The 25,061-nt window shown below is 43.0% G+C and overlaps 3 protein-coding genes and 1 non-coding gene across 5 annotated transcripts; all 4 read left to right on the top strand.

Annotated features, from left to right (window-relative positions):
- The first annotated feature begins 654 nt into the window (after window positions 1-654).
- On the top strand, window positions 655-8,086 carry pprc1 (PPARG related coactivator 1). Its single transcript, XM_061284574.1, has 14 exons — window positions 655-930; window positions 2,240-2,332; window positions 2,416-2,562; window positions 2,672-2,749; window positions 2,833-4,612; window positions 4,862-4,915; window positions 5,275-5,335; window positions 5,577-5,638; window positions 5,894-6,572; window positions 6,650-6,847; window positions 6,920-6,986; window positions 7,066-7,187; window positions 7,424-7,575; window positions 7,655-8,086. The coding sequence occupies exons 1-14, from the start codon at window positions 847-849 to the stop codon at window positions 7,753-7,755; spliced, it is 3,678 nt and encodes a 1,225-aa protein (XP_061140558.1). The 5' UTR covers window positions 655-846; the 3' UTR covers window positions 7,756-8,086.
- LOC133159193 (small nucleolar RNA SNORA50) lies at window positions 7,216-7,356 on the top strand. The gene has a single exon (XR_009715671.1). It is a non-coding gene; the product is annotated as a small nucleolar RNA SNORA50 (small nucleolar RNA).
- A 619-nt stretch (window positions 8,087-8,705) lies between the features above and the next one.
- Window positions 8,706-20,594, top strand: oga (O-GlcNAcase). Of its 2 annotated transcripts, XM_061284837.1 has the most exons (19): window positions 8,706-9,220; window positions 9,552-9,603; window positions 9,674-9,771; window positions 9,843-9,973; window positions 10,958-11,129; window positions 11,213-11,311; window positions 11,393-11,677; window positions 11,751-11,909; window positions 11,992-12,176; window positions 12,408-12,656; window positions 12,772-12,975; window positions 13,181-13,355; window positions 15,267-15,320; window positions 16,542-16,627; window positions 17,675-17,779; window positions 17,889-17,980; window positions 18,094-18,286; window positions 18,369-18,528; window positions 18,615-20,594. In XM_061284837.1, the coding sequence occupies exons 1-19, from the start codon at window positions 9,052-9,054 to the stop codon at window positions 18,749-18,751; spliced, it is 2,805 nt and encodes a 934-aa protein (XP_061140821.1). In that variant the 5' UTR covers window positions 8,706-9,051; the 3' UTR covers window positions 18,752-20,594. The 2 variants fall into 2 exon arrangements, with proteins under 2 accessions (XP_061140821.1, XP_061140822.1); XM_061284838.1 differs by lacking the exon at window positions 15,267-15,320.
- A 270-nt stretch (window positions 20,595-20,864) lies between these two features.
- npm3 (nucleophosmin/nucleoplasmin, 3) lies at window positions 20,865-22,949 on the top strand. Its single transcript, XM_061284589.1, has 5 exons — window positions 20,865-21,027; window positions 21,216-21,301; window positions 21,377-21,496; window positions 21,771-21,864; window positions 22,502-22,949. Exons 1-5 carry the CDS (start codon window positions 20,955-20,957, stop codon window positions 22,621-22,623), a joined length of 495 nt encoding a protein of 164 aa, XP_061140573.1. The 5' UTR covers window positions 20,865-20,954; the 3' UTR covers window positions 22,624-22,949.
- Window positions 22,950-25,061: the final 2,112 nt, after the last annotated feature.

Genomic DNA, 25,061 nt, shown 5'->3' with positions numbered 1-25,061 from the left:
ATGGCAACGGCAGAGCAGAGTTAAGGTAGTAGTTAGTGCTGTGATCGCTTAGATGTGCATCTCACAGCTTCTGTAAGGAATAAATAAATTAGAATGACAGGCAATGAGAAGCAGACTGGTCGGACTTGTCCACAAGAGGAGAGAGCGGGGAAACAGGACGTGCAAGTTAATTTGCTCACTCAAACAGAATATAGAACAAGAGCAGAAAAACAACCTATGTAATCACAACACAATAAATGGGCCGCTCTGAGCTTTAGCAGTCCACAGAACAAAAGGTTACAAATTAGGATACAATAAGAGAAAAACAACTAAAAATTGAAGAGAATCTCTTGGTTATAACGCAAACACGAGCAATTCCTACACTGACTCCCTGATTTGAGCAAACAATCAATCTGAAAAGTTCATGTAAAATGTGTTTGTTCCTTTCGCCTTCATCTTAATGCAAGACATATGTACAATTGTGATTAAAAATAAAAATATAATATGATACAGAAAGCATTTTTAGGCAAATGGTGAATCGTTTTAGATTCTAAAAATAATGCATTTCAAGCCTCATATTTTTAAATAGTGTGTGTGTGTACGTGTGTGTGTGAGAGAGAGAGTGAGGGAGAGAGAGAGAGAGAGGGAGAGAGAAAGAGAGAGAGAAAGAGAGTAGTTTCTCCACTCTGAACGGTAATTGGGTGAGGGGAAAGAACTACAAAACGTGACTAGCTTACCTTTGACCCCTCTTTTTGCGTCATTTTGCGTCATTTTACCGGGAACATGCATCTCCTACCGGCTCATTTGGAGGCTTTTCATTGGCCAAAGTCCCCACACTCATGTGCTGGTAGAGAGTAAACTTGCAAGATGGCGGTGCGGTGGGGCGCAAGCGAGGAGATTTTAACGACGTGCAATATGGATTTTTATCCTTTGGATACACTCGGCGGCGTGGTAATGAACTTATGTGTTTTAACTTCTTTATAGTCATTCATTCTTAGGACTGTTGGGCTGTATTCCTGCACGCTGCAATGCACACGTTGAACAGTGCTCATGCCGAAGTGACACGTGGATGCTACCCAGAAGTCACCATATCGAATTTTTTGAAAGACCACCTAATTTTTTTTTAGGGTTTATTATTAAAGGCATGTCGCTCGTTTTCCCTCTGTATTAATGACACTTTTTAGTGTGGCAAATATCGTATGAGTCACATTGACTAGCTTTGGGCACGCCGGTTCCACAGCTCCTTTAAACCCTAAAAATGTTTTAAAATGGCCTAAAATGTATCGTGACAGTTGTATTATGTTATAGTCTGCAGATCTGGCTTTGATGTACGTTGGGTTCTTATGGTTTTAATTCAAATAAATAGTATCTGGTTGTGGTACTACCGCTACTGTTGATTCATTCACACGTGTTGACAGCACGACAACGTGCTAGCTAACAAAGTAGCTTGCTAGCATTGCGATTCCCTCGATAAAAGCAGACTCACGTGGAATAGTTTATATTCGATTCATAGTTCGTTGGATGGTTTTGAATTGAATCGTGGCGGATTCATCGGCTTCATGCCAGGTTGCTGCAGTGCTGTGTCATCATTTTAGCGACGTTGCGGTTGTTGTACACGTCGAACGACATTGCAGTTAAGGCAGCACATTTTGGCCATCATTATTTGGCCATAGCACAATAAACTATCACCGCTTGAGTGCTAATCAAAAAGCAGTTGCGTATGCTACGGTGCTGTTGAATCACGTTTGCCATGTTCCCAATTTAACCGAAACTGATTGTTTGGAAAATTCCCCGATGTTTGGAAAATTCTTTCCTGCTTTTTGACGCTGTATGCATTCAAGTACTAATTGCAATTGCCACTTAATGCCAAAATATTTTATTTGGACATAGTCCAAAATATCAATAAGGGTGTGTTGTACACGTGGGTGCGCGACTTCCGCCATGTGGACGGCGAGTGTGCAGGATCAAACATGTCCAAACAATGATAGCGCATGTGTAGACTCAAACACGTGGCAAATCCATCCAGACGAAATGTGCAGGCTGTTCGCGAAATTTATTTACATTTGCACAATATTAATATGGGAAAGATGCATGGAAAATGTTTCAAAATTGACAGATTTAATAGATAACTTAAGCAATAGGCCAATATTTTAAAACAAATGTTTACAAGTGTACTGTCAGCAACCCTTCATGTAAATGCAGTGTCTTGTTGGTTATTTAAAATGGGCTTCAATTTAATGTAATCTCTGTTACCTTTCAGACCGCTGAGCTTTGCTCTGGGGAAACATTGGACGATCTTCAGAGCTGCTTGGACTCTTCCATTCTTTCCATCTTTGACACATCGTCCGTAGAGGCAAGTCCACATGATCCAACGACCTTCCCTAAATTAACACGTTTTATTGTTGTCTTGACACCTTTGCTATTATTATCATTTAGACTAAAGGCCTAGACGAGAACAGTGAAGCCACGCTGTTAACCACACTTGCGGACGTACTCGACAATATGGATGATGAGAACCCGTCTCCGTTTGACACGCTCCCTGAGTCGGACCTGCTGTCGGGTCAGGGCAGAGAACACTCGCCGGTTAGTGCACATCTGCCATGCATGCCCTGTGTTCACAATGAGATTGAATGACACAAATCTTCGTACATTTGATTTAATTTGCAACCCCCCCCCCCCCTGCACATTGTAGCTCAGGAGATTATTCTGTCTGCCACGGTCCACTCCAGAGAAAGACTTGTTTTGTTCAAGACCACTATCGACTGGAAAGGTAGCACTTATCCCACAATCGGTGGATATCCTCCCACTGCATACCCATTTAGGTTTTAACAACTCACTCCTATTTGTACTCAGAACCTCCGCATGATGAGAGACATGTTGCAAAGAAGTGACGGGGAGGAAGAGGATGCTGGTTCTCTCACGCTGACCAGTTTACCTTCTGACCACACTTTGACAGACTTAGACGGTTCAACTGTTCCGTCTCCTGTCACCGTTGAGCAGGAGAGTGGCAACGGCCTTTCTGTTAGTCTGGGTGACTTGGTCAAACATATGCACCCATACTGCATGACCATTTGCATGGAGGATGATGAAGGTATGCAGATGTTGCCAGCAGGCGGAATCTTACTGGAGGTGGTGGATCAGGGTGAAAACGGGGAGCCCATCCTCGCTGTCCAAGACCTCCCAGTTCCTCTGCCACTTGAAGAGTCTACAGCTAATAAGCTAAGGGCAGACAATGAGGAAGAAATAGCTTCGGACAGCTCGGAGCATATTGTTGTTGTTGATGATGTTGATGAATCATTCTGTCAGGCTCCGGTGAAAATGACAGGTTTATGTTCAGATGGGAAAGAAGGAAAAGGGCATAAGGAAAATACTATAGAAAGAAGGCCATCTCGTAAGAAAAAGAAAAAGAAATGTAAGAAACGTTGCCCTCCAGTGGAGGCAAGAGTCCTCAGAAGTGCCGTGAAAAGAAATGAAAAGCAAGAATTAATGCAGAAGTCTGAAAAGAAGCGGCTCAAGGAACAAAAGAAGAACAAAGTGCCCATGGCTCCAGCTGGCCCTGCACCTCCCTCTTTAAAACCTAGGGAAGTAAAGCCACACCAAGGTGAATCGCAAGCAGAGATCTCCACTATGACCCCCGAATCGAGTGCAAAATCTGTTCCGACGTTTGTGTCGCCACAGCCCACAGTAGTGTTAAAAGCTGGCCTTTCTGAAAATCCAGCACCAGCGGTCTCCTCCCAGCAGCAGGATAAAATGTCCCGAGCTCCTGATGAGCTCTCCAGTCAACCTTCCTCAATGTCTTCCAGCAACCCTGCAGGTGCTCTAAAGTTGACATTGACCGGAGATGAGCCCCTCCTTCCTGAGACTCCTGCAGCTCCAGAGCCAAAGCCCAAGTCCCTCAGTCTGGCCGAGTACCGACGACTGCGACAACAAAAGAAGCCTGTTGCAGTGGATAAACAAGGCGATAACAGCACCAAGTGGCCCAGCCTTCTGGAGCCGCCCAAAGAATTGCCCCCTATCCCCTGCTTGCCTCAACCCAGCCCCAGAGACCCTCGGTGGTCCACCTTTGAAGCTGCTAAAAAGGAGATTGAGGTCAAACCGGCCTGGCAACCTCGGGGACCCTGTGCCCCACCCACCCCGGAGGCACTGTTGGTGCCACCCGCCTACATGATGGCCTCAACCAAAAAACCTTCTAATGCTGTCCCTGCACAATCGGAAGTGTCAAAACAAGTCTCGAGCCAACCCACAGACAAATGCCCTAAACTGTCAAAAGACAATACACAAGTCAATGAGAGGAGATCACAACTTGTCAAAGCAACTACAGAGACAATTCAGTGCACCTCTGGCGCGACCATTCCTGTCCCCGGTCCACTGCAGACGGCCCCAGTTTGCCAGAATGTGCCTGAGGTCATTCCTCACTCCACGCCTTCCTCAAACAATCACGGCACGACCGCAAAGGCCTTGACAACGAATGTCAAATCTTGTTCGACTCCTTCCCTTCGCCCCATGGCATCATCAAGTCTTAAATCAAACCGGGTTATGCTTAAACCAAATTCACGAGTCATGGCGCAAATTGAAGCTCCAAAGACAAAGAGTCCCACGCAGGAGTTGATTGAGTCCTTCACCACGGAAATGGGTGAGCTTGTGGGTTGCACCCTAATGTCTCTCAATAGTTATAAACTAGTTAAACTGTTCTGCAAATTTGAACATCTCAACAGCTAGTTGACAATGGCATGTGCCGACTCAAATTCCTCTTCACATGTACAAATCCAGAAATGGGTTTGGATTTAAAGTAATCACAACACATGACATCACCTTTCCCTCGATTGTCTCCGTTTGTCGGTCTATTTGTGGTTTTAATCATACATCAATTTCTGTACTGTAGGTATTGAGGCAACTGATCTAACCAGCCTGCTGGAACAGTTTGAGGAAACGCAAGGTGAGTAAACTAATCCCCTTTACTAGTCCACATTCCCTGGTCTGCATTTTTTTTTTTTTTTTTTTTTTTTTAACGTTGGTTTTGTGGGGCCAGTGAAGCTGCTTTGTGTTGTGGAATTCTACCCAGTCTGCAAATCCATTTAACTCTCATCATGCCGTCTTTGTTGGTGGATGTACAAAGCTCAACCTCACATTGGGTATACGGCAACTGGACTCCAATATTTACATTTAACAGTGTCAGTCAGTGCATTATTGAGTCTTACAAAGCCGTGGCCTGTTGTGACACTTGAGCTGAACTTACATTCCTATCCGCTCATAAATCTCTCCTGCCATTTTCTTATTCTTCTTATCTCTCTTCAGCCAAAGAGCAACAAAGTGTACCGGAGGTCTCTGGTAGAGCAGCAGCTGTAGGAAACTCTGGGTGAGTTACCCTACAGCCATCACGCTGCTCTGTGGGTGTGATGGAGTCTAAAGTGTACGCATGTGGTTGCCGTAACGCCACTGTTTTTTTTTTGTGGTTTGCCAAGACCTACCGTTTATGGCGAGACTCAGTAATGTCTTTGAATTGGGCTTTGACACTGTGATACAAACCGAAAGTTATACCACAGTTCTCGTCCCAGCAAATCGATGAAGGATTAACAACTTTTGTTCTGACTTTTTAGTTTCGAACTTCCACGTGAAAGAACTGTTGTGGAGCGTGTCAGTGATCTCTCAAGCCCTGCAGGTAATTTGAATGAAGTATCTGGACTATTTAAAACACAAGGTAGACTGACAGTGGAACATCAAAACGCAAGCCAGCCAAGTAGTACTCCCTTGACACAGGAGTGACCCAAAAACACAAATTTAATTTGATGCCGGCTGAAATTAAGATTAACCACATTAACATCGTGTATTCTTTCATCTTCAGATTAGCATTTGGCCAACTGCTCTTAATTGTCTGCTGTAGTCATGATGCACTTTTTTGTTTTTTATTCTTTAGCTTTGACTCCTCCAGCCACTCCTCCACACCAGATGTGGAAACCTCTAGCCCCCATTTCTCTGCTGGGAAAGGCAAAAGCCACAGAGTTGACCAAAACAAACCTCACCAAGGCCATTCAAATAGAGGCCCGCCCTTTGACCTCAGCCAAATTTCGTGCCAAGCCCACAGCGGCTACCGCCACTGTGCCTTACAGTGTGGTGTGCATGGATCACGATTACTGCCTCCCCAGCAGAGATGTTTCTACTGGAGGAGCAGGCAACCGCTGGAATCTCAAACAGCAGATCACAATCAAACCCATAAGGAACCCGGCTCCAGCCACGACGGCACCTCCATGCATACAGGACACGACCCACCAATCAAATTTGAACACGCAATCGTCTTCACCAACTCCAGAGGCTTTGAACAACAACATTCATGGAATGGGGGCATCCTCTGTTCTGGAGACTCCGGAAGCTTCTCCAGCACGTCAGGAGAACGAATCAGCCGAAACCGCTCTTGGGAAGAAGGCTTTTGAAAGGTCGTATCATTGCCAGCCTTCCTCTCACAGTCCCAGCCCCAAACGGAGGGGGCGAAAACGAAGATCCCAACGCTCGCCATCTGTTTCCAGTGGCTCAGAGTCTGATTCGTGCTCATCTCAGTCAAGATCTCGATCGAGATCCCGCTTGCCATCCAAGAAAAGGTTAGATCCACTCTGTCATCTGAATTTCTTTTGGCTTGTGACTCATCAGAGTTCGTCTTCCTCGTGTTCCTCTTTAGGTTTCGTCATTGCCACTCTCGCAGCAGATCCAGCTCCTCATCTCGCTCGTCTTCACGGTCCTCCGTCTCCCGCTCTCCTCCCAGGAGGAGAAAATACTCGTATTCCTCCTCTCACTCTGGTTCTTGGAGTCGATCAAGATCGCGGTCACAATCCCCCCAGAGTCAAGCGCCATGGAGAAAAAATACATCAGTTTATAGGTACAGTGTAGCAGTTACATACATTTCTCATACTTGGTTGAACTTGACTAAAGGTGGTCTTTCTTTATTTAGTCCTTCGTATGGAAGGGCGTACGGGTACTCTGCTGAGGATGTGAAGTCCCGCAAAGACCAAGCCATTGTAAGCTTGCAAATTGTCCTGTTGCTACATTGCGAAGTGCTTTATGTTACTAACTTTATTTTGAAAATCCACTTCACAGGAGGAGCGACGGGTTGTTTACATTGGTCGGATTCGAGGCACAATGACTCAGAAGGAGCTCAGAGAGCGTTTTTCCTACTTTGGCAAAGTGGAGGATTGCACTCTGCACTTTAGGGAGCAAGGGTGAGCAGCTCCTTGGTTCTTGTTTTACTTGCATTGTTACTGAACCCTTTTAGTCTCTTCTGTGACATTCAAGGGTCAAGATACAATGCTAAAGCATAAGCAGGCCTGCTCATAACTGGAGCATCCTGGTTACCATCCCAAGTTGCTCTTTTAAAAGCAAGCCACAGCTTCAAATGCCAAAGCATGAAGTGAAGTCGTCATCTGTCAATCGATTCTAATGCAAATGCCTATTACAGGGACAACTATGGGTTTGTGACTTACTACAGCACCAAGGATGCTTTCACTGCCATTGAAAATGGAAGCAAGCTGCGTAAGGCTGATGAGCTGCCCTTTGATTTGTGCTTTGGTGGAAGAAGGCAGTTCTGCAAAACCACCTATGCTGACCTAGGTAGAACAAAAGATAGATGGCCTCAACCTATTTGTGCCGGTCGTTTGAATTGTAATCCTCTGCCCGTGTTGCATTTCAGATTCTAACAGAGACTATGACCCTGCATTTGCAAAAGGCAAGCTGAAGACACTAGACTTCGACACTTTACTCAAGCAGGCGCAGCAGAGTCTGAACAGGTAACAGGAGGCTGTCGCAGGGAGCAGCCAACACTTACCTCGAGAGCTAAACTTGACTTTTCAGATTGTTGTGGCATTGTATTTTTGTCGTTTCAATGTCTTTTGTTTGGGCAAGTTTAATACCTTCTATTGAAGAGCTGTATAATTAAATGAGTAAAAGACATTAAAAAAAAGGCTAAATGTGACATTTTTTAAAATGTTTATCTTAAAATTTAAAAACAATGTCCGGAGAGGATCACTTTTAAAGAGCAAACCAATTGGGGGTCTCAAATGTTGTGAAAGTATGTATTATATTCACGTGTACTGCAAACAGCAATTAAAACCGTGAATGTGAACTGTCTTCTTTGGTCTTGTAAGCATGTCAACTTTGCTTTCCCTTCCATTGTTGCACACCGCAGTGGGATTATTTGATACTGGTATTTTTTCTCTTGGTGGATTGGCGTGAGGTTGCAAGGGTGTGCCTGCAAGTGTATGACAAATGATCGACACCTAATTATTTTTAAATTCTACCCCATATGTTAGACTGCCTTAGTTACTGAAAGGTGAAAAATACTGACACACTCAGCACAAGATATTCATACCATTGAGAGAAGGGCTAAACCTTTTTCAAACATTGGCTCTCTGCTCCATTCCTTATATGGGCCGAGCAACCAAAGATAATCGATGCGCGCTAGATGAACAGCTCGATGGCGAACAAAACGTGCAGGTAGTGATTTGTTTTTGCAGTAGGGTGTCCGCATTAATCTCCACATTTAAATCTTATTGTGTCGAAACTTAATATGTTCTTTGCTGAACCTAACCCTTACAGAAATATCCAGACTAAAAGAAAATAGGTTGCACCACGGAAATTTGTACGTTAATATCTTTGTTTTCAGGGTTGGCGATCAGATACGGGAATTATCTTGACCAATGAAGTGTCTTTGTGCGATTTCTTGGTCAGATCTGGTTTTGACTGGTTTAAACTAGTCTAGCGAACATGCGCACTGCGTGTAAACAGGAAGAACTGTAGGGGAAAAAACAGGGCAAATACACCAGAGAGGAACGAACGCGAGGATTATACAAAAATGGATTGCGGTTTATTTTATATTAATATCAAAAAGTTGTTTTGTCAGATCTGATCGAGTTTCCGATTAAGTTAGTCGCGGCTATTCGACCGTTCTGGTAGGCTCGCTTACCCGAGCAACACCAGACTTGCTGTCTGCCTCGACCGTGACGCGATTGACTTGCCCATTTATAAGCTACGCTTTTCTTGGATTTCAAGAATTTCACTCGTTTCTAAGAGTTTTCTACCATTTCGAAAATGGTCCAAAAAGATAAGACGCTGGAGAGGACACCGGTGGAAGCCGAACCGAGCCCCAGCCCAGTCTCAGGAGAGGCTTGTGCTGAGGTTCCCGGCCTGTTGGAAGAGTCCGGCGGAATCATAGTGGAATCGACGGGCCACAGAAAATTCATCAGTGGTGTAGTGGAAGGTATTTGGGTGATGAGCATTTTGGAATAGCGATAAAAGATTGGTTAATCGTATTCTGTGCTGAGCAAGCGCTCTATGTAATTGCGTATTTGACCAGAAAATAAATAAAGGTTTCTCTATTGTCAATCGGCATGACACCCATATCATTGTTGCCACAATATTCTTATCTGTTTTTGCTCGGTCGTTGTCATTCCTGACACATGCACTGGATTTATTTATTAAATAACGCGTTTAATATAATGAGTCAATTTCTTGGACTAACACAAAGGAGCGAAGAAAGCCTCAATTAGCAGCACGGGATGAAAAGTGAATTGCATGGTTTGCCATTGCAGGCTTTTATGGACGACCGTGGACAATGGAACAGAGGAAAGAGTTGTTCAGGAGGTAAATAGCTTGCTTATTTTGATTGTGTTTTTTCATCCATTCTAATAAATGCTGTCACTATGTTTAATAGACAGCAGAAATGGGGACTGAATACATACCTTTATGCGCCCAAAGATGACTACAAACACAGAATGTTCTGGAGGGAGTTGTACTCCGTGGAGGAAGCAGGTGACTATTGAGAGCAGATGAGGAAACAAGTCACTTAGTTGTTTGGGTTAAATGTGTTTTTTGTTTTCCAGAACAACTTATGACACTAATCGGAGCTGCCAAAGAGTATGGCATTGAGTTCATATATGCCATTTCTCCTGGACTTGACATTACTTTCTCCAATCAGAAAGAGGTCACAGCACTCAAGAGGAAACTGGACCAGGTATTGCAACATGTTTTGAGAGTATTTGTAAAAAACAAATAAACAAAGCAAAGAATACAACTCAATGGCAATTACCTTGTTTTTCCATGCATAATGCGCCCCCGTGCATGATACGCACCCTAAAAATGGCATGTCGATGCTGGAAAAAAGCCTGTACCCATGTATAATACGCACCCAAATTTTGACTCTTACTTAAGTCCGTAAACGTAAAATGATTTCAGAAAAAAGATCATCTTTGGGAACAACCGGATGTAATTCTGCCGGTCAGTATCACTGCGCATGCGCTAGCAAACTCGATAGCGAAGAAATGTTTCGGATTTGTGTAGGGTACATTGTGACAGACAGTAAACGAGCAGGTGATTGAGGAAGCGTCTGATACAAGAGCATTGTGTTCGTATGGAGCGTGTTTGAAGTGAACTGCAGAGAAGAAAGGAACAAGGCAAAGTTCTGTGATAAAAAATATTACCTGTAATACGCATCTAGGTAGAGAACTGAACTTTCGCTCTTTATATAGCTGACGTGTCTTGCGCATCCGTTCTGCGCATCTGTAATGGCGGCCTCCGTATGATATCCGGTTTGCGATGGAGATTAAAAAACAAACAATATTTGACAATAACACACCATCAAGGATCGCACCATCGCACCAAACGATGCTTCGTCAATTATAAATTTTACTGACAAAGTGTGTTGGGCAGGATGGCTGAATGCGATGCGCGATTGACAACAAACAAGAAGAAACGTGTGATTTCAAGTTTTATTTCGAGGGAGATTTTCTTCAAAAATTGTTGTACCCATGCATAATGCGCACCCCAGATTTTAGGACAATAAATGAGTTAAATTTTGCGCATTATGCATGGAAAAACACGGTACATGTTCAGCATTGAAGGTGTTCTTTTGTAGTTTTGGTCAAACTGCATTTTGAATGCATTTGAGGTACCACTTTATTGTTGGCTATTATTAACAAGCTCCATCTCTATTAATAAGGTGACACACTTTGGTTGCAAGTCATTCGCCTTACTTTTTGACGACATCGACCACAACATGTGCCCTGCCGATAAGGAAGTGTTCAGCTCATTTGCACACGCTCAGGTGTCCATCACCAATGAAATCTACCAGTACCTCGGAGAGCCTGAAACCTTCTTGTTTTGTCCCACAGGTATAATTTGAACTACCTGCAATTACATGCTAATGTCCTTTAGCCTCGGTATTGATTAGCTTTATTATTGTCCTCATTTGCAGAGTACTGTGGAACCTTCTGCTATCCAAATGTCTCTCAGTCTCCCTACCTTCACACAGTAGGAGAGAAGCTGTTGCTTGGCATTGATATTCTGTGGACAGGCATGTGTGACACACTTTCTCACATAGGTTATTCCAGTTGCATTTTTGAAGTTGCTGCTCACAAGGTGTGTCTGTTCACAGGACCCAAAGTGGTATCCAAAGACATCACAGTTGAGTCTATAGAAGAAGTGTCTAAGATTTTAAGAAGAGCCCCTGTGATCTGGGACAACATCCACGCCAATGACTACGACCAGAAGAGGCTCTTCTTGGGTCCTTACAAGGGGCGCTCCACAGAGCTCATCCCCAGACTGAAGGGAGTCCTCACCAACCCCAACTGCGAGTTTGAGTCCAACTTTGTTGCCATCCACACTCTGGCCACCTGGTATAAGTCTAACATGAATGGAGTGCGCAAGGATGTGGTCATGAGTACGTATGATCCATTCCAGTAAAAGTGTGTTCTTTACAATGCAGCATCATTAATCCTCTCGCCTCTTCTCAGCGGACGGTGAGGACAGCACAGTTTCCATCCAGATTAAATTGGAGAACGAGGGCAGTGATGAAGAACTGGAGACAGACATGCTGTACAGTCCCCAACTGGCCCTGAAACTGGCTCTCACTGAGTGGCTTGGAGACTTTGTCGTGCCTCATCAATACAACAGTAAGAGAACAAGTCGAAAATTTGCTTCTCTTCCCGGTTTGTTGCAGTACTAGAACCAAAACGGTTTGCTTATCTCTCTTAGGCCGACAGGTGCCTCAGAGCGGGGCCAAAAGTACCGTCATCGACGTGTCCTCCATGGCCCCTCCCTCACTGTGCTCCGATACCACGGTGACGACTGTGTTCCAGCAGCCCATAATGTCTCCGGCCATGCCGCCTCAACTACTCGAACCTCACCCCATGCCAAAAACACCTGAGCAGGAAGAGGAGGTATTGGTTTGCTTCTGCTTCAAACAATCAGAGTATCGCAATCTAGTTAGCGGGTGTGTTGAACAAATAACATCTCAAGTCAAATACTCGCTTGTGTTGAGTGCTGATGGGTAGTCGCTACAGTTGAGTTAATAAATCCATCCATCCACTTTATGAGGAAATATTAAATTGGAAATTGAAAAGAGCGTCTTTCTTTGGATTCGGAACTATGCTAATGTTGTGTCCATGGAGGTGGAGAAGAAGGATTCTGATGAGGAGCCCATGGAGATGGTGATGGAGAAGCAGGAACAGCCAAACGCAGAGGCGGACCCTGAGCCGAAACCCGAGGACCCAGTCTTGGTTGACAAGATGGCGGAAGATCTGAAGCCCATGGATACAGACAAGGAGAGCTTGGCAGAGTCCAAGTCTTCAGAAGAGTCCATACAGGAGGATTCTGGGAGCGATATTGCACCCATGCAGACTGACGATCAAATCAAACAGGTGCCACAGACGGATTTGAAGCACTTCACAAACCTTATTATATTGCTGAATGTATACATTGATGGGATCCAATGCTATCTTAAAGTGTTTATTTCCCTTGGTTTATTCTCCTCAGGATTTATTTGCACCTGGTCCCGATGAGAAACCGCTGTTCACCGTGGAGCCGCTTTCAATTGAGGACCTGTGCCTCCTGGCGGAACTCTTCTACCTGCCTTACGAGTACGGCCCCAAGGCCATGCAGATGTTGAAAGAGTTCAACTGGCTGAGAGCCAACAGCAGCGTCGTCAGCGTCAACTGCAAGATGAAAGAAGACGAGAAGGTCGGTGAATTCTTTAGAAATGTGCCCTTTTTCTTTTCATCCAAGATCCAGTGGTTAGCTCTGAGGTTGCAAAACAAAATGGCTGATATGTGCTTCCCACAATGTCCATCAGGTGGTGTAGCCTCCACTGGGGATGAAGTAGACTTGCATGACAAAGCTTTCAATTGTGGATTTTGGCGTCAACATGAGCTGTTTTCTCCTACAGGTTGCAGAATGGCAGTTGAGAGCAGAGAAGTTTGAGGACATGTGCTGCTCTGTCATGCAGATGTTCACACGTCTGTCCAATTCAGCCAACCGCACCATCCTGTATGACCTCTACCCTTACATCTGGGACATCAAGAGCATCATTTCTATGGTCAAGTCCTTTGTCCAGTGGCTAGGTGTGTATGAGCGCAACTACGCAGGTCTTTTGTCTCAAGGAGCAGGATACATTTAGTCATAAAACCCCAGCAGGCATATATGCGTTATTCGTTCATATACATAACAGGGTCACGACTTATTCGCAGTCCGTTTCACAGATCAATTTGGTCGTAAATCAAAAAAGTAAGGAAAGAACATGGTCATCCTGCAGACAGGTTGTGTGGCCTTTATAATTATTAGGTTATAATTATCTTCTAGCTAGCTTGAGATGCAGCACAATAGAGCTCCGGAGGTCACGTGACTCTTCCCCGCTGCTCAGTTGGAAGTAAAGTAGCACCTGCATTCCAGTTATTAACAACGGAACGAAGTGATAAAATTAGCATTCGTCCCTCAACCTTCTGTCCAAGTAAATTCACATATCACTTTGATGGAAAGGACATAATGAGATACGTGCAAAAGCTGGACAGGATATTGGATAGTAGTCATTGATCGAGTGCCAGGAGGTCTTTTTCTTTTCTTTCAACTATGGTTGACCTCAACAGTTTTGTCTTTGAGTTTCCCTTTCTGCACACAGATGAAAGCTTGCAATTATACCTAAATTTAGGTTACAGATTTGTTTTTTCTCACGCAAATGTAATAATTGTGAAAAAAATCCGAGACGGATGGAGAACTGACGGTATGTGGCGTGTTTGCTCGCCTCCTCCCCACCGCTGGAGACACGGCTTACATTGTCATTTAATAGTAAATAACGATAAAATGAAGTTGTAGCTCTACGATTAAACTACGGTGCACTGTGGGATGCGTGACTTACCCATCCAGAGCTCTATCGCGGTCTCTCAATTCCTACCCACAAAATTATTATTTTTTTATTCTTTTAATCGGACTAAATGCTGGTTGTGCCGCTAGCACCTCCCTGTACTTGAGCAAATCTCAGTGGCAAAGGACCCATCAAGGGCTACTGCTGCTTGCTGTGTATCCAGTAATGCCATGACTGTACTTCCACACAGAGCCACTCACTTCCATCTCTGTCTGTGGGAATGAGCACCCGTGGGGCAACCCCTTCCTCCACGCCCTAGCGCGCATGCGAGCTTGGCCATCATTCACTGACTATGGAAGGCCATTCTGGTGCATAACAAAAACATAGATCTGTATTTTTTCTTATTCATTTAACTACTTTGTTTCTTAAAAGGCTGGATCAGGGTGAATTCCATCTTGCAAAACAAAACGCTATTATTTCCTCAGTGGCATTTATTTGCCAAACTATACATTTCACCCTCTCTTTAGGGCCAGAGCGTTTATTAGAGGGGGATTTGTTTGTTTCCACAAATTTTTAAGAACAGTATTTTTTTTATGACTATCAATACAAATTGTATAACTAGACATTGTTTTTAGATAGATTAGATTTCATCAAATGCACAACACCCCTAGTCATTAATCCAAGAAAGGCGTCTATTAGAGTTGAGCTGACTGTTTAATGCAATATATGGTTCATGCTTGTCTATGTCAGATGGTCCACCCTGTGCCAGTTGAGTAACATAGATTGGCACAAACCTGAATGTGTTGTCAGTAGACGGAAGCACCAGCATGGCCTGTAGGTTACTCCTTGTAACCTAGTTTCATTTCCAGGTTTCTGTTCTATATAGTAAAGCTGAGGACTCCAGTACACAGCAGGCAGCAAACCCCCACACTAGCAAAACAATGTGAAGGTTTAGTGGATTCACTAAACCGCTGTAACTGTGTTACAGAACAGCAATCATGATCAGATTGTCATGTTTAATAACTGCCTTGTCATGTGCGCAATCGACTTCCCCCTTCTTGTCGTCATGCTGCAAGCCGTGCAGCCGGCACTTAGTCGCAACCTTCTTGTTTTCTGTACTGAGTTCAACTACTAATAATGATTTTCTACTGTTTTCTCCCTTCACTATGTACAGATGGAAGAATCCACAGTACAAGTTTCTACTGCTATTGGATCGACAGTGGCCGATGTATGTCCAGTGCAGGCGAAACGGATTCATGCCTTTTTCTTAAATGCCACCGATAATTGTGATAGATTAATTGGAGGAAAGGAGGCTGCGCCGCCCCGGATGAAGTCAAATATTTTGCGCAGCGGTTTTAAGCTGCGGGTGTTAACTCCCAAATGTTCTCTTATTTTTCCCCGGCAGCTTCTCTAACTTGAGCTTTTTTTTTTACTTGTTTCTGTCAGTAGGCTTATAGAAGTGGCTCAGACCAGCCTGATGCACCTACTCAAGGGAATTTAGCCTTTGCTTCCAAAGTTAACCTTACTCATCCATCTGTGTAGTTCTGACCGTTATGCTTGTGTCAGATTGGGCCATGCAAGGCCTGCATGATATCTGTAGCTTTATTATCTGGATGAAGGCACTCAGACTTTTTTTTCATTGTGGGACATATATAGGAATTGTATTAAGTTGAAGCAATTCCAGCTTTCCTCCCCGTGGTTGCATCTGCTCGCTGTGTCAAAAGCACGTTAGGCATCATGATACGTTTTGCAAAGCTGTGCCCGGGGTCACGCAGGCGTGCTCCACTTGTCTGGTCACACGACAGAGCCTCTCGTCAACCCGCTCACAAAGAATGAAACGGGGTCATCACAGTCCCTCTTCTTTTTTTCTTTTTTTTTACATGCTGTCGCTGTATAGTAGTCCTATCTGGTCCGCCCCATTTCGTTTTATTGTTTTGGAATGGTAAGCAGACAGGACAGGTGCGTTATGGCTCCTCACTGGTTGGTTGTCGTGGTTTGATGAGTCGCGCTCCCCAGTCATGTGACAAGGCAGATGAGAACACAAATGCGACTTCGCAACGGGGGTGACGGTAGCTGAAGCTTACATACAATACAGTATGCTGTTAGGTTGTTTGGTCTCTTGGCAAGGAAAGGTAGCTGTATTCATATTTTGGGGAGCATGCAAAAGTGTGTTCGGCTGCATTCAGGTTTTACAGGCCTGCACAATCTTGTAACTGGGCAAGTTACAACCCTTGGTCTTACTGTAGTCACGTAAGCTTTGGTTCCTTCAGCCTCTTTTCAACCCAAAATAATCCAAAAGGGGTGCCACCGTTTATTCGTCACTGCTTGAATTCTGATTAATTGTGCTTTTAGAAACATAACTGCCCTTCCTTCCTCCCCACGAATTCCCCCCCATGTGCGAGAGCCCCGTGCTTTGGTAACACTCTCCGCTTGGCTCTGCTCCTAACAGGGTGTCGTAGTCAGTCCTCAGCACAATTCCCTAAAGGAGACCAAGAACCGTGGGCCTTTAGGGGAGGTCTAGCAGGAGAGTTCCAGGTATCTAATGCACCGAATTTACCTCAATCCAATGGAAAAGAAAAAGTGTTGTAAGCAAAAGGCAACCACGGTGAATGTGTGCTGGTATGACGGGATTTGGTTTGGCAAAGGTGAGCTGATTGTTGAACAGTGTGGAATTCAACCCCCGTCACTCCTCCCAAGTTTTTTTTAAATCTTTTTTTTAGGGGTGTGTGTGCAGGGGGGTTAATTCTTTAAACTTTAAACAGTCACTTGAAACGTACAGTCCAAATATGTATCCATCTGGATTTCTTTCAGCAACTGCTCAAGGAGATGCTGCTCTTCCCTTAGCGCAGGCGGCACACGCGAGCACGGAAAGCGTTTTTACTTTTTATTTTCATGACATCTCATTTCTTTGCAGGAAGCGCACAAATTCCCATGCCAGTTCTTTGCGAGCGCCCGCGCAAGCAAGTTCGCATGCACATTTGCAATGGAAGAGAAAACTCCAGGGGAAAACATTAGTGTCCAGGCTAAAGCGACATCTCCGTCCTTGGAGAGCAATGAAACGCCCAATGTCCTCTGACCTACAATTGACCAACTCACCTAGTCCATATCTGACGTATGTTTTCCCACCTGGAGTTCTCTCGGCGCAGGCATCATTCTTTTTTTTTTCTCAACAGGAGGGTTGCGCAGCGAAATATTGCGATGCCTTACTCAAGGGAAGGTAGCATCTCCTTTAGCAAGTAAAACCTTGGTCAGACCAAATACCTCCCTTGTTTTCGAAGGCTGTATAGTCTGCGCTTGGTTGTCATGCTCTGCTCCAAAAGTAACAATGACATTGTGGTGAGGTTTGCTCCAGTGGCCCCACTGTCAGATCAAGGAATGGGAGTTCTTTTTTTTTTCTTCTCTGAATCATATTAATACATTTTTAACTCTTTCCTTGAGTGCATGACCTCCACGTCCTCTTGGTTTCACAGTGGTTTCATTGTAGCAAATACAAATAGAAATGCAGTTGGCCAAAGCACCAAAGCCTCCATCTCGCTCTCTCACTTGAGGAAGCTGAACCACTTTTTTTTCTGACACCCACAGAGGTTGTTGCCAATAGATGGGGCAAACGATCTTTTCTACCAGCCTCCGCCCTCACTGCCTACCTCCAAAATCTATTCAATAAGGCCCTACTTTGCCAAAGATGAGGTGAGATGTTTTCAAATTGTATGCGTGCAAAATCTTTTGCCGTTGCTGCCATTCCCCGCTTGACCACCCTCAAAAGTAACAGCCAAGTGTTTCTCTCTTTCTTTTCCAGGCTTCAGTGTATAAAATCTGTAAGGAAATGTACTATGAAGGAATGGAGGATGCACCTTCTGTAGAGCAGGAATCTGACCTCATCGGTGACAAGTAAGAGTAATTTCTATTTGCAACGCGTATTTTAGTCGATATTTGTTGTACTTTTTTAGAATATATAAATTTTTGAGATATTTAGTTTATTCTTTGAATGATTTTAATGAAAGGTTGGTCGGAGGTCTTCTGTCTGTGAGCCCGGACTACGGCTTTGTGCTGGAGGATGATGAAGGCATCTGCGGCTACGCTCTGGGCACTGCGGACGTCAAACCCTTTATCAAGAAATGCGAGATGAGCTGGATTCCTTTTATGCAAGAGAAGTACCACAAACCTGATGGTCAAGAGGACCTCACAGAGGCCGAGGTAACTTTTTGTTCTCCCTGCTTTATTTCCATCAAGGTTACGTGACCTTCCGTAGCTTACTTTTCTGACTGTGTTTCTGTAGAAGATGATTTTGAGTTTCCATGAGGAAGAGGAGGGTCTTCCGGAATCGTTCCTGTCCAACTTCCCCTCCCTCATCAAGGTTGACATTCATGCAAAGGTCACCGATCCCAGTGTGGCAAAAAGCATGATGGGATGCCTATTATCTTCCCTTAAGGCCAACGGTAGGTGGCGGCCATCATCACTGCTCGAGCTCCAACATACAAAAAGTGACAAACATGCTCCTGTGCCATTTGTCTGTTATACCCAGGCTCCCAAGGTGCCTTCTGTAAGGTTCGCCAGACTGACAAGAGAATGTTGGACTTCTACAGTAAGCTGGGATGCTTTGAGGTGGCCAAGATGGAGGGCTTTCCCAAAGATATCATCATAATGGGGCGAAGCTTATGAGGCAATGTTAAAATTACACACTGAGCGAGAGAGGGCAAGATGCGGTCAACACAGAACCTTCATAAGACGCAACTTCCATGATGGTTTCAAAGCGACATGACCGCCTGCGCCAGCAGGGACACCTGTTTTATTTTCCAAGCCCTGCGGTCCTCTTAAGGATGAGCTGATTGCTGGCCAACAAAGCCAAGGTCGACTCAATCAGTGGGGAGGAGTCCCATCGGAAGTGTGACTGTGCATTTGTTCCATCTGGAGGCCCAATATTTGTACACCTCCAGGAGGCCAGAACTGACATCGTTTTTTGCTGCCCCCCCCTCCTTCAGCAGACAACACATATATATGACCCTCACACCCTATGCCAGAAATGTCCGCAGCAAAAACACACAAAGCTGTGAAATGAAGGCAGCATGACACCATTCACAATGTAACGTACTAGACGTTTCATTGAGGTGACACAATTGTTCCGCAGTATACTTTTTTCATACAAGTGGCACTGAGTGGAAACGCGTGCACAGTTTGAACTTGCAAGATCATTGCACACCAGAGTGGATCTTTTTAAGTGGTCTTTTGAAGCAATAGTGAATTTATGCGCAACGCTTTGCGTTTTTCCCTTGTGAACATTTTGCCTTTGGGTGTTTTTCTTTAATGTTTAGGTTTCTAACAGACCTCAGTGTCTTCTATCGACACCTTCTAAAGTTGATACAAGAAGGCTTTGGTGATTGTGGAAGTTGTGTCACACACAGAAGACCCCATTTATGTGTAATGACACATCAGCCTAGGTTGTGAGATTTTTTTTCTCACGTTTTTCTCTCTCCCAAATTGTTTACTGATCTAATCCGGGGATGGGGGGCCAGTTAACTTTTTATCAAGTCCCCAAAGGCCATAACTTCACTTTTGACAGAAAACAATGCAACAAAAAACAACAACAAATGTTTATGATCATTTGTAAGTGAAATGTTTAGAGCAGTTTGTCTGAGTTTCTTTTTCTAGAATTGTATGCTGGGCAGGATCCAAAGCGTTCAGATTTCCCCAAGACAGTTCAGTATCAAATTTACCACAGGACCAAAAATCTTTAGAGTTCCTACCCATTTTTGTAGGGTAAAAAGAAACAGTGCAGTGTTTTACATTGATTGGGTGACTACTCGGTTACTTCTCAAACATTTGTCAGTACCTGGTGTCCACATCAACATGTGATCTGTGCGACAGGATGTTCCCTCTGTGAAGATTTTCCCTGCTGATTTGCTTTCTTTCTAGCACAGTCGCTTTAGCATGAATGTCTGCCACTCAGCAGTCCATTATTCCATCTTGTCACCAAAGTGGCATTTAAGGTCTTGTTCATTCTATTTCATTTCGGTTTTGCCTTCTGATGGGTTTACCAATTTTATTATTATTTTTTTTTAAAAACTGTATAGTGAACAAAGAAGCACTTTGTTTTTGTTTTTTTAAAAGAAACTTGTTCTGTTAATGTTAATTCTGTCATGATGGTCATTTCAAGGCGCAGAGGAAGATGCATGCCACTTGCCTTTGTGAGTGTGAAACTGTAGACGGGTGTTATATTCATTTTGCATACCTTTACTGAGATACTGTCAAGTATTCTGTTTGGCTTGAAGGAAACTATTTTGTTACCAATCCCTTCGCTGGACTCATTTCTGATATGAACGCAGATGTTCTTCTCACGCTTGTTACATGCTTTCCTTGTCTTCACAGGAGGGATCAGCTGTGACTGAGTGAAAGGGCTGCTCATATTGTGTTGTACATAATGCAGGTTTAGGGGCAGTTTTACATGTAAAATTTGTATGTAAGATTCATAAAGTTGAAAATAAATCTGAAAAATATTTAAAATAAATGTCTCAAGGGTCTTTGGTCCATCATGTGTTCAAATTGTTGCCCATCTGCAGTGTGTTCTACGCGCACGCACACGTGAAAATTTGACGGTATAACCCACAAGACAAACATCTTATCACAAAGTTAACATAAGCAAAAGCAACCAGTACAATTTCGTTTTTGTTACGATTTCTATTTTTTCACTCTTATTTGATGAGCGATTTGACAGGCACGACGCCGGAAACGTGTCGTGGATGACAACGTCACACATACGTCAAAATCTCGCGACATTTATTTCTTTCATTTCCCCCTTTTATTAAACTGGTGGAAGTTAGTTCAACGTGTCAACAAACCTCTGCGGCGCTTCTCCCCCCCTTACAAAATGTTTTTCAGCGACGAAGAATCCTCACATGTCGGCTTGGCGGGTCAAGCAAAGATGGAGCGCTTCCTGTTCAGTGAGAAGTTTAAAGCAGTTCAAAATAAAGAGGGGAGGGAATTCCGTCTGCTAGCTTAACTCCCAGCGCACACGTGGGCTTGGAAATCGCACATGGCTTCTAATGTCAAAGCCGAATATCTGTACGTGATTGTACGAATTGATTAATCTTGTGACGCTTTGTGTTATATTACTGTGTGTATTTCGTAGGTTGCGAGCTCTCCTCCAAAGCCCCCTTTTACAGCGTCCAGCCAGATGAGGATGACGATCTGGAGCACTTCATTGAGTTCAGAACGGTACAACTGATTACTTAAAAATGCATACGTTTTTCGACCAAATGTTATTTAGTGTTCTTGCGGTCGGTCCCACAGGCATGTCTGGGGGAAGGTGCCAAGGAGGAGAATAATGTGGTGGAAGTGACAGCTATGAACCACCAAGGAAAGACAACTTCAGTGCCTTTTGCTAACCTTCACATCGGTTGTCTGCCAATGGTAATAATAACCAACTCAGTGCTTTTCAAAATTGTGATGCCAAGTAACTACTCCCTAAAGAAATTCTTGCTCTGTAATTTACTGATTGAATATCCAAGGCTATTCTGTTGAAATAAGTAAAGTTTTCCTTTCAACTTTATGTAGCACGTTTGTAAGAAAAATACAACAAAGTCCTTTACAGAGCGCAATAAAACGTTTATTCATAACAGTCATGATTGTCAAAGATGTAGAATGATCATTATTATTAAATGTTTTGCGTCTGATCTGTCTTCAGGTGAGCTTGGGTGAATTTGAGCTCAAAGCACCAGTGACTGTCCGCCTGAAGGCTGGCTCAGGACCGGTGATCATCAGCGGCCTGCACCTTATTGGTAATGTCTTCATAAAATGGCTTTTTCTTTTACTTAAAATAAAACAAGTTTATAAAATAAAACGATTGATATGTCTAAAATATGTGAAATTGTTTTGAATATTTCAATAAATGAAATAGTCATAATTTTATTCAAAATATTCCATTTGTATAAAATACATTTTGAAATGTACCATGTAATTTTTTTTTTTTATTAATTAATTTAATAAATTTAAAAAAACTGACCATTTAATGAGATAAATATTTTTAAAAATCTGACTAATTTCATTAAAGATGAGTGGTTGACGCTTCATGCCTTCATGAAGCTTCAACCACTCATTGGGGCTTTTCTTCAAATTGTTCCGAAACATAAACATTGGAGCTTCAGCAAAAAGAACTTTAGGAACTAAGAATTGCAAACAGCCCATGCCACAAATGAGTGAACCGTTCAGTCACTCTCACAAGCTTAACTTGGTGTTATGAACTCAAAATGACATCAAGCGTCGCTTTCCACTGGTCAGTATCCGTGCCATCAGCACACAGAAAATCGTGCATCATTCAGTAGTTAAACATTGGCAAGTGCTGTCTATAATGCAAAGGCCAACTATTCCACTTTCACGTTGCTGATGTGCCAATTGACAACCTGGTCTTGCATTCAGTTTCAGAGGTTGACGAATCAGATTTGGAGGAAGAAGAGGAGGAAGATGAGGACAACATGGAGGAAGAAGACCTCAGCCCTATCAAGCCAGCAAAAAAGAAAAACAAACAGCAGGCGCAGTAACTATCATCTCAATCATCTTTTGACCACATTGGCACAGGACTTTCCCAAACACATCAGTTATTTTCCTAAACTCTCGAGCTCTTATTCACAGCACATGACTGAAATGTGGAAGTAAACAATTTTTGCTATTAAATGTCACCTCTTTTCCCCGTGTATATAATAGTGAGACGCCACCATTGATGAGCAGGCATATTGCGGCTGTTTATTACTTTAATAGCAAAGTTTTGTGTTTGTGTTTCAGTTAGGATACAAGACCAGTGACTTTCCAGTCAAACACATTTTGTAATTTTAAAATAAATTTTCTTCATAAAATGTTAAACACTCAATATGAAATGATTTGTATTTTTTTACATTAGTCTACTTATGGCAACATTTAAAGTGGCTTCCTATTAGAATTCAAATGTTTTGTAGAAAAACAAAATATTGATAAATATTTCTTCCATAGCAATTCAACTATAATATAATGCACATTTTCTTTCACAAGGTAAGTCTGCTTATATTATTGCTCACTTTTAATGAGGTAAATTGCAAATTTGTGAGGCAAGCTTTTAGTTTGTTGAAACTATGCAGTGAAAATTAACATCGACTATACTGACGATCAATTAATTCAGGTCAAGACGCTCGTCCTGGTCATGACATCTTTCACCAGTCAAGCCCGCGAAGCTAGCAAAAATGAGTAAGAATTTATTTTGAAAAATGCAAAAAAAAACGAGCGATTCTCTCCCAATTACATCCGTCGGTTCAAGGTCAAGAAGCTCATCTCGGTCACGTGACATTTCACCTGTCGAGCCTGCGAAGCAAGCAAAAATGAGCAAGAAACATGTTTGGAAAGCTTCTTCGGAAAGAGAAAAAAAGCCCAATGATGAGACGGAAGAAGAAGAGGCTGCGATTTTTAAGGAAAGGAAAGCTGCATTATAAGAACATTTCTGGAGTCCTACTTATATGGGTTTATCGCCACAGGTCAAGCCCACTAGCATAATATGTGGCGACAGGCTAGCTAACAAGGCAGTGAAGCCTTCAATTCAACGTAATGGTGAGTTTTTTTTATGTCGTTTATACTTGTTTTTATGCCAGTTGTATCATTTTATTTCATCGTATTTATATATTTATTATAAATGTATTATTTGTTTAATAAATGTATTATTTTTTTATAAAGGCCGTTCTGCGAAAATATTTCTGACACGTAACCGGTCTGTGGCACAAAAAAAGGTTGGGGACCACTGCTTTAAAGTATTTAATGCCACTCCCTGCTGAAACATAATTACATGTTTTGTGAGAGATACCTAGTTACGTATTTAGTCCTCAGTTTAATGGTAACACAAAATAGGAAACACATAACCCTTTAAACAACTAATTGAACAATGCAACTAATCTAGACCGTATACCAATAACAAACATCGGTATATCCACGTGTGTCTGTGTAATACTGCCCCCAGGTGGTCAAGGCGGGCACCATCACAATAGTCATTCAATTGAGGCAGTGTAACAAAACATTTTCAATTATTTTGCATATTGTCACTCCTGTATGTTTTTAGTATATTAGAGATTTGAATTAATTTAGCTGTTCTCTGCATTTAAAAAATTCAAAATATTTTCTTGTGGGGGACATTAAAAGCGTGATCACAGAATTTAACTCAAGGCACAATTGTCAATCTAAAAGTACAAAGGATGAACGTTAGCACAGTTCGTGACCTTCATTAGACCATCATACTATGACACCTCCAAGAATATCGATTGTTTTTTGTTAACACAGACAGGAGGAGGAATGCTAACACGTGAACCGTGACAGGTTGATGTCATCACAGTAAATAACCACACTAGCTCCGCCCATTCCTTATATCTTGTACATTGAAGGCTAAAAGGCATCTCCACTCAATTTAATAAACCTCATCCCCGCTCCTGTTGGATTGGAATGAAAAGAGAAGTCAAAGAACATTTTACAGATTATGAATACGTAATGGGAGTCGTGCTCTCTCCCCCCACATCACTGTTGATGAAAGATGGATGAGTGACAGACAAGTAGATGAGCGTACTGAGCCCTCATTACGTCTAGGCTTAGTTCATGAGGGTACTCTGCCCCTCCTCTTCCTGCAGTGAGCCCCAGTAAATGATACCTCAGGAGAGAGAATGAGGAGAGGGGGTACATCTCATCAGTTCTTCACACTGACTTAACTTGACAAGCAGCTCCAGTAATGAGACAAAGAGGCATGATTCTGCCAAGAGCAGGATGTTGGCGAGAAAGAACAGACGCAAAAAAAATCTTTTCAAAAGGAAAAGTACAAATAAACAACTTAGATAATGTGTTTGTTTGTTTTTAACCAGGATTATTACTCGCCTCAGAGGTCAATTAAGCCATCAATAACAAAATCAGTCATGCATCTTTTGGCTTCTCCGTGTTCTAGACCAACAATGAGATAGCAAGGTTTAATGAGGCACAG

Source organism: Syngnathus typhle, linkage group LG8 (genome assembly GCF_033458585.1).
Source record: "Syngnathus typhle isolate RoL2023-S1 ecotype Sweden linkage group LG8, RoL_Styp_1.0, whole genome shotgun sequence".
In the NCBI taxonomy this organism is placed as follows: domain Eukaryota; kingdom Metazoa; phylum Chordata; class Actinopteri; order Syngnathiformes; family Syngnathidae; genus Syngnathus; species Syngnathus typhle.
The sequence above is the reverse complement of the archived record's forward strand: the minus strand, read 5'-3'. Positions and strand labels throughout refer to the sequence as shown.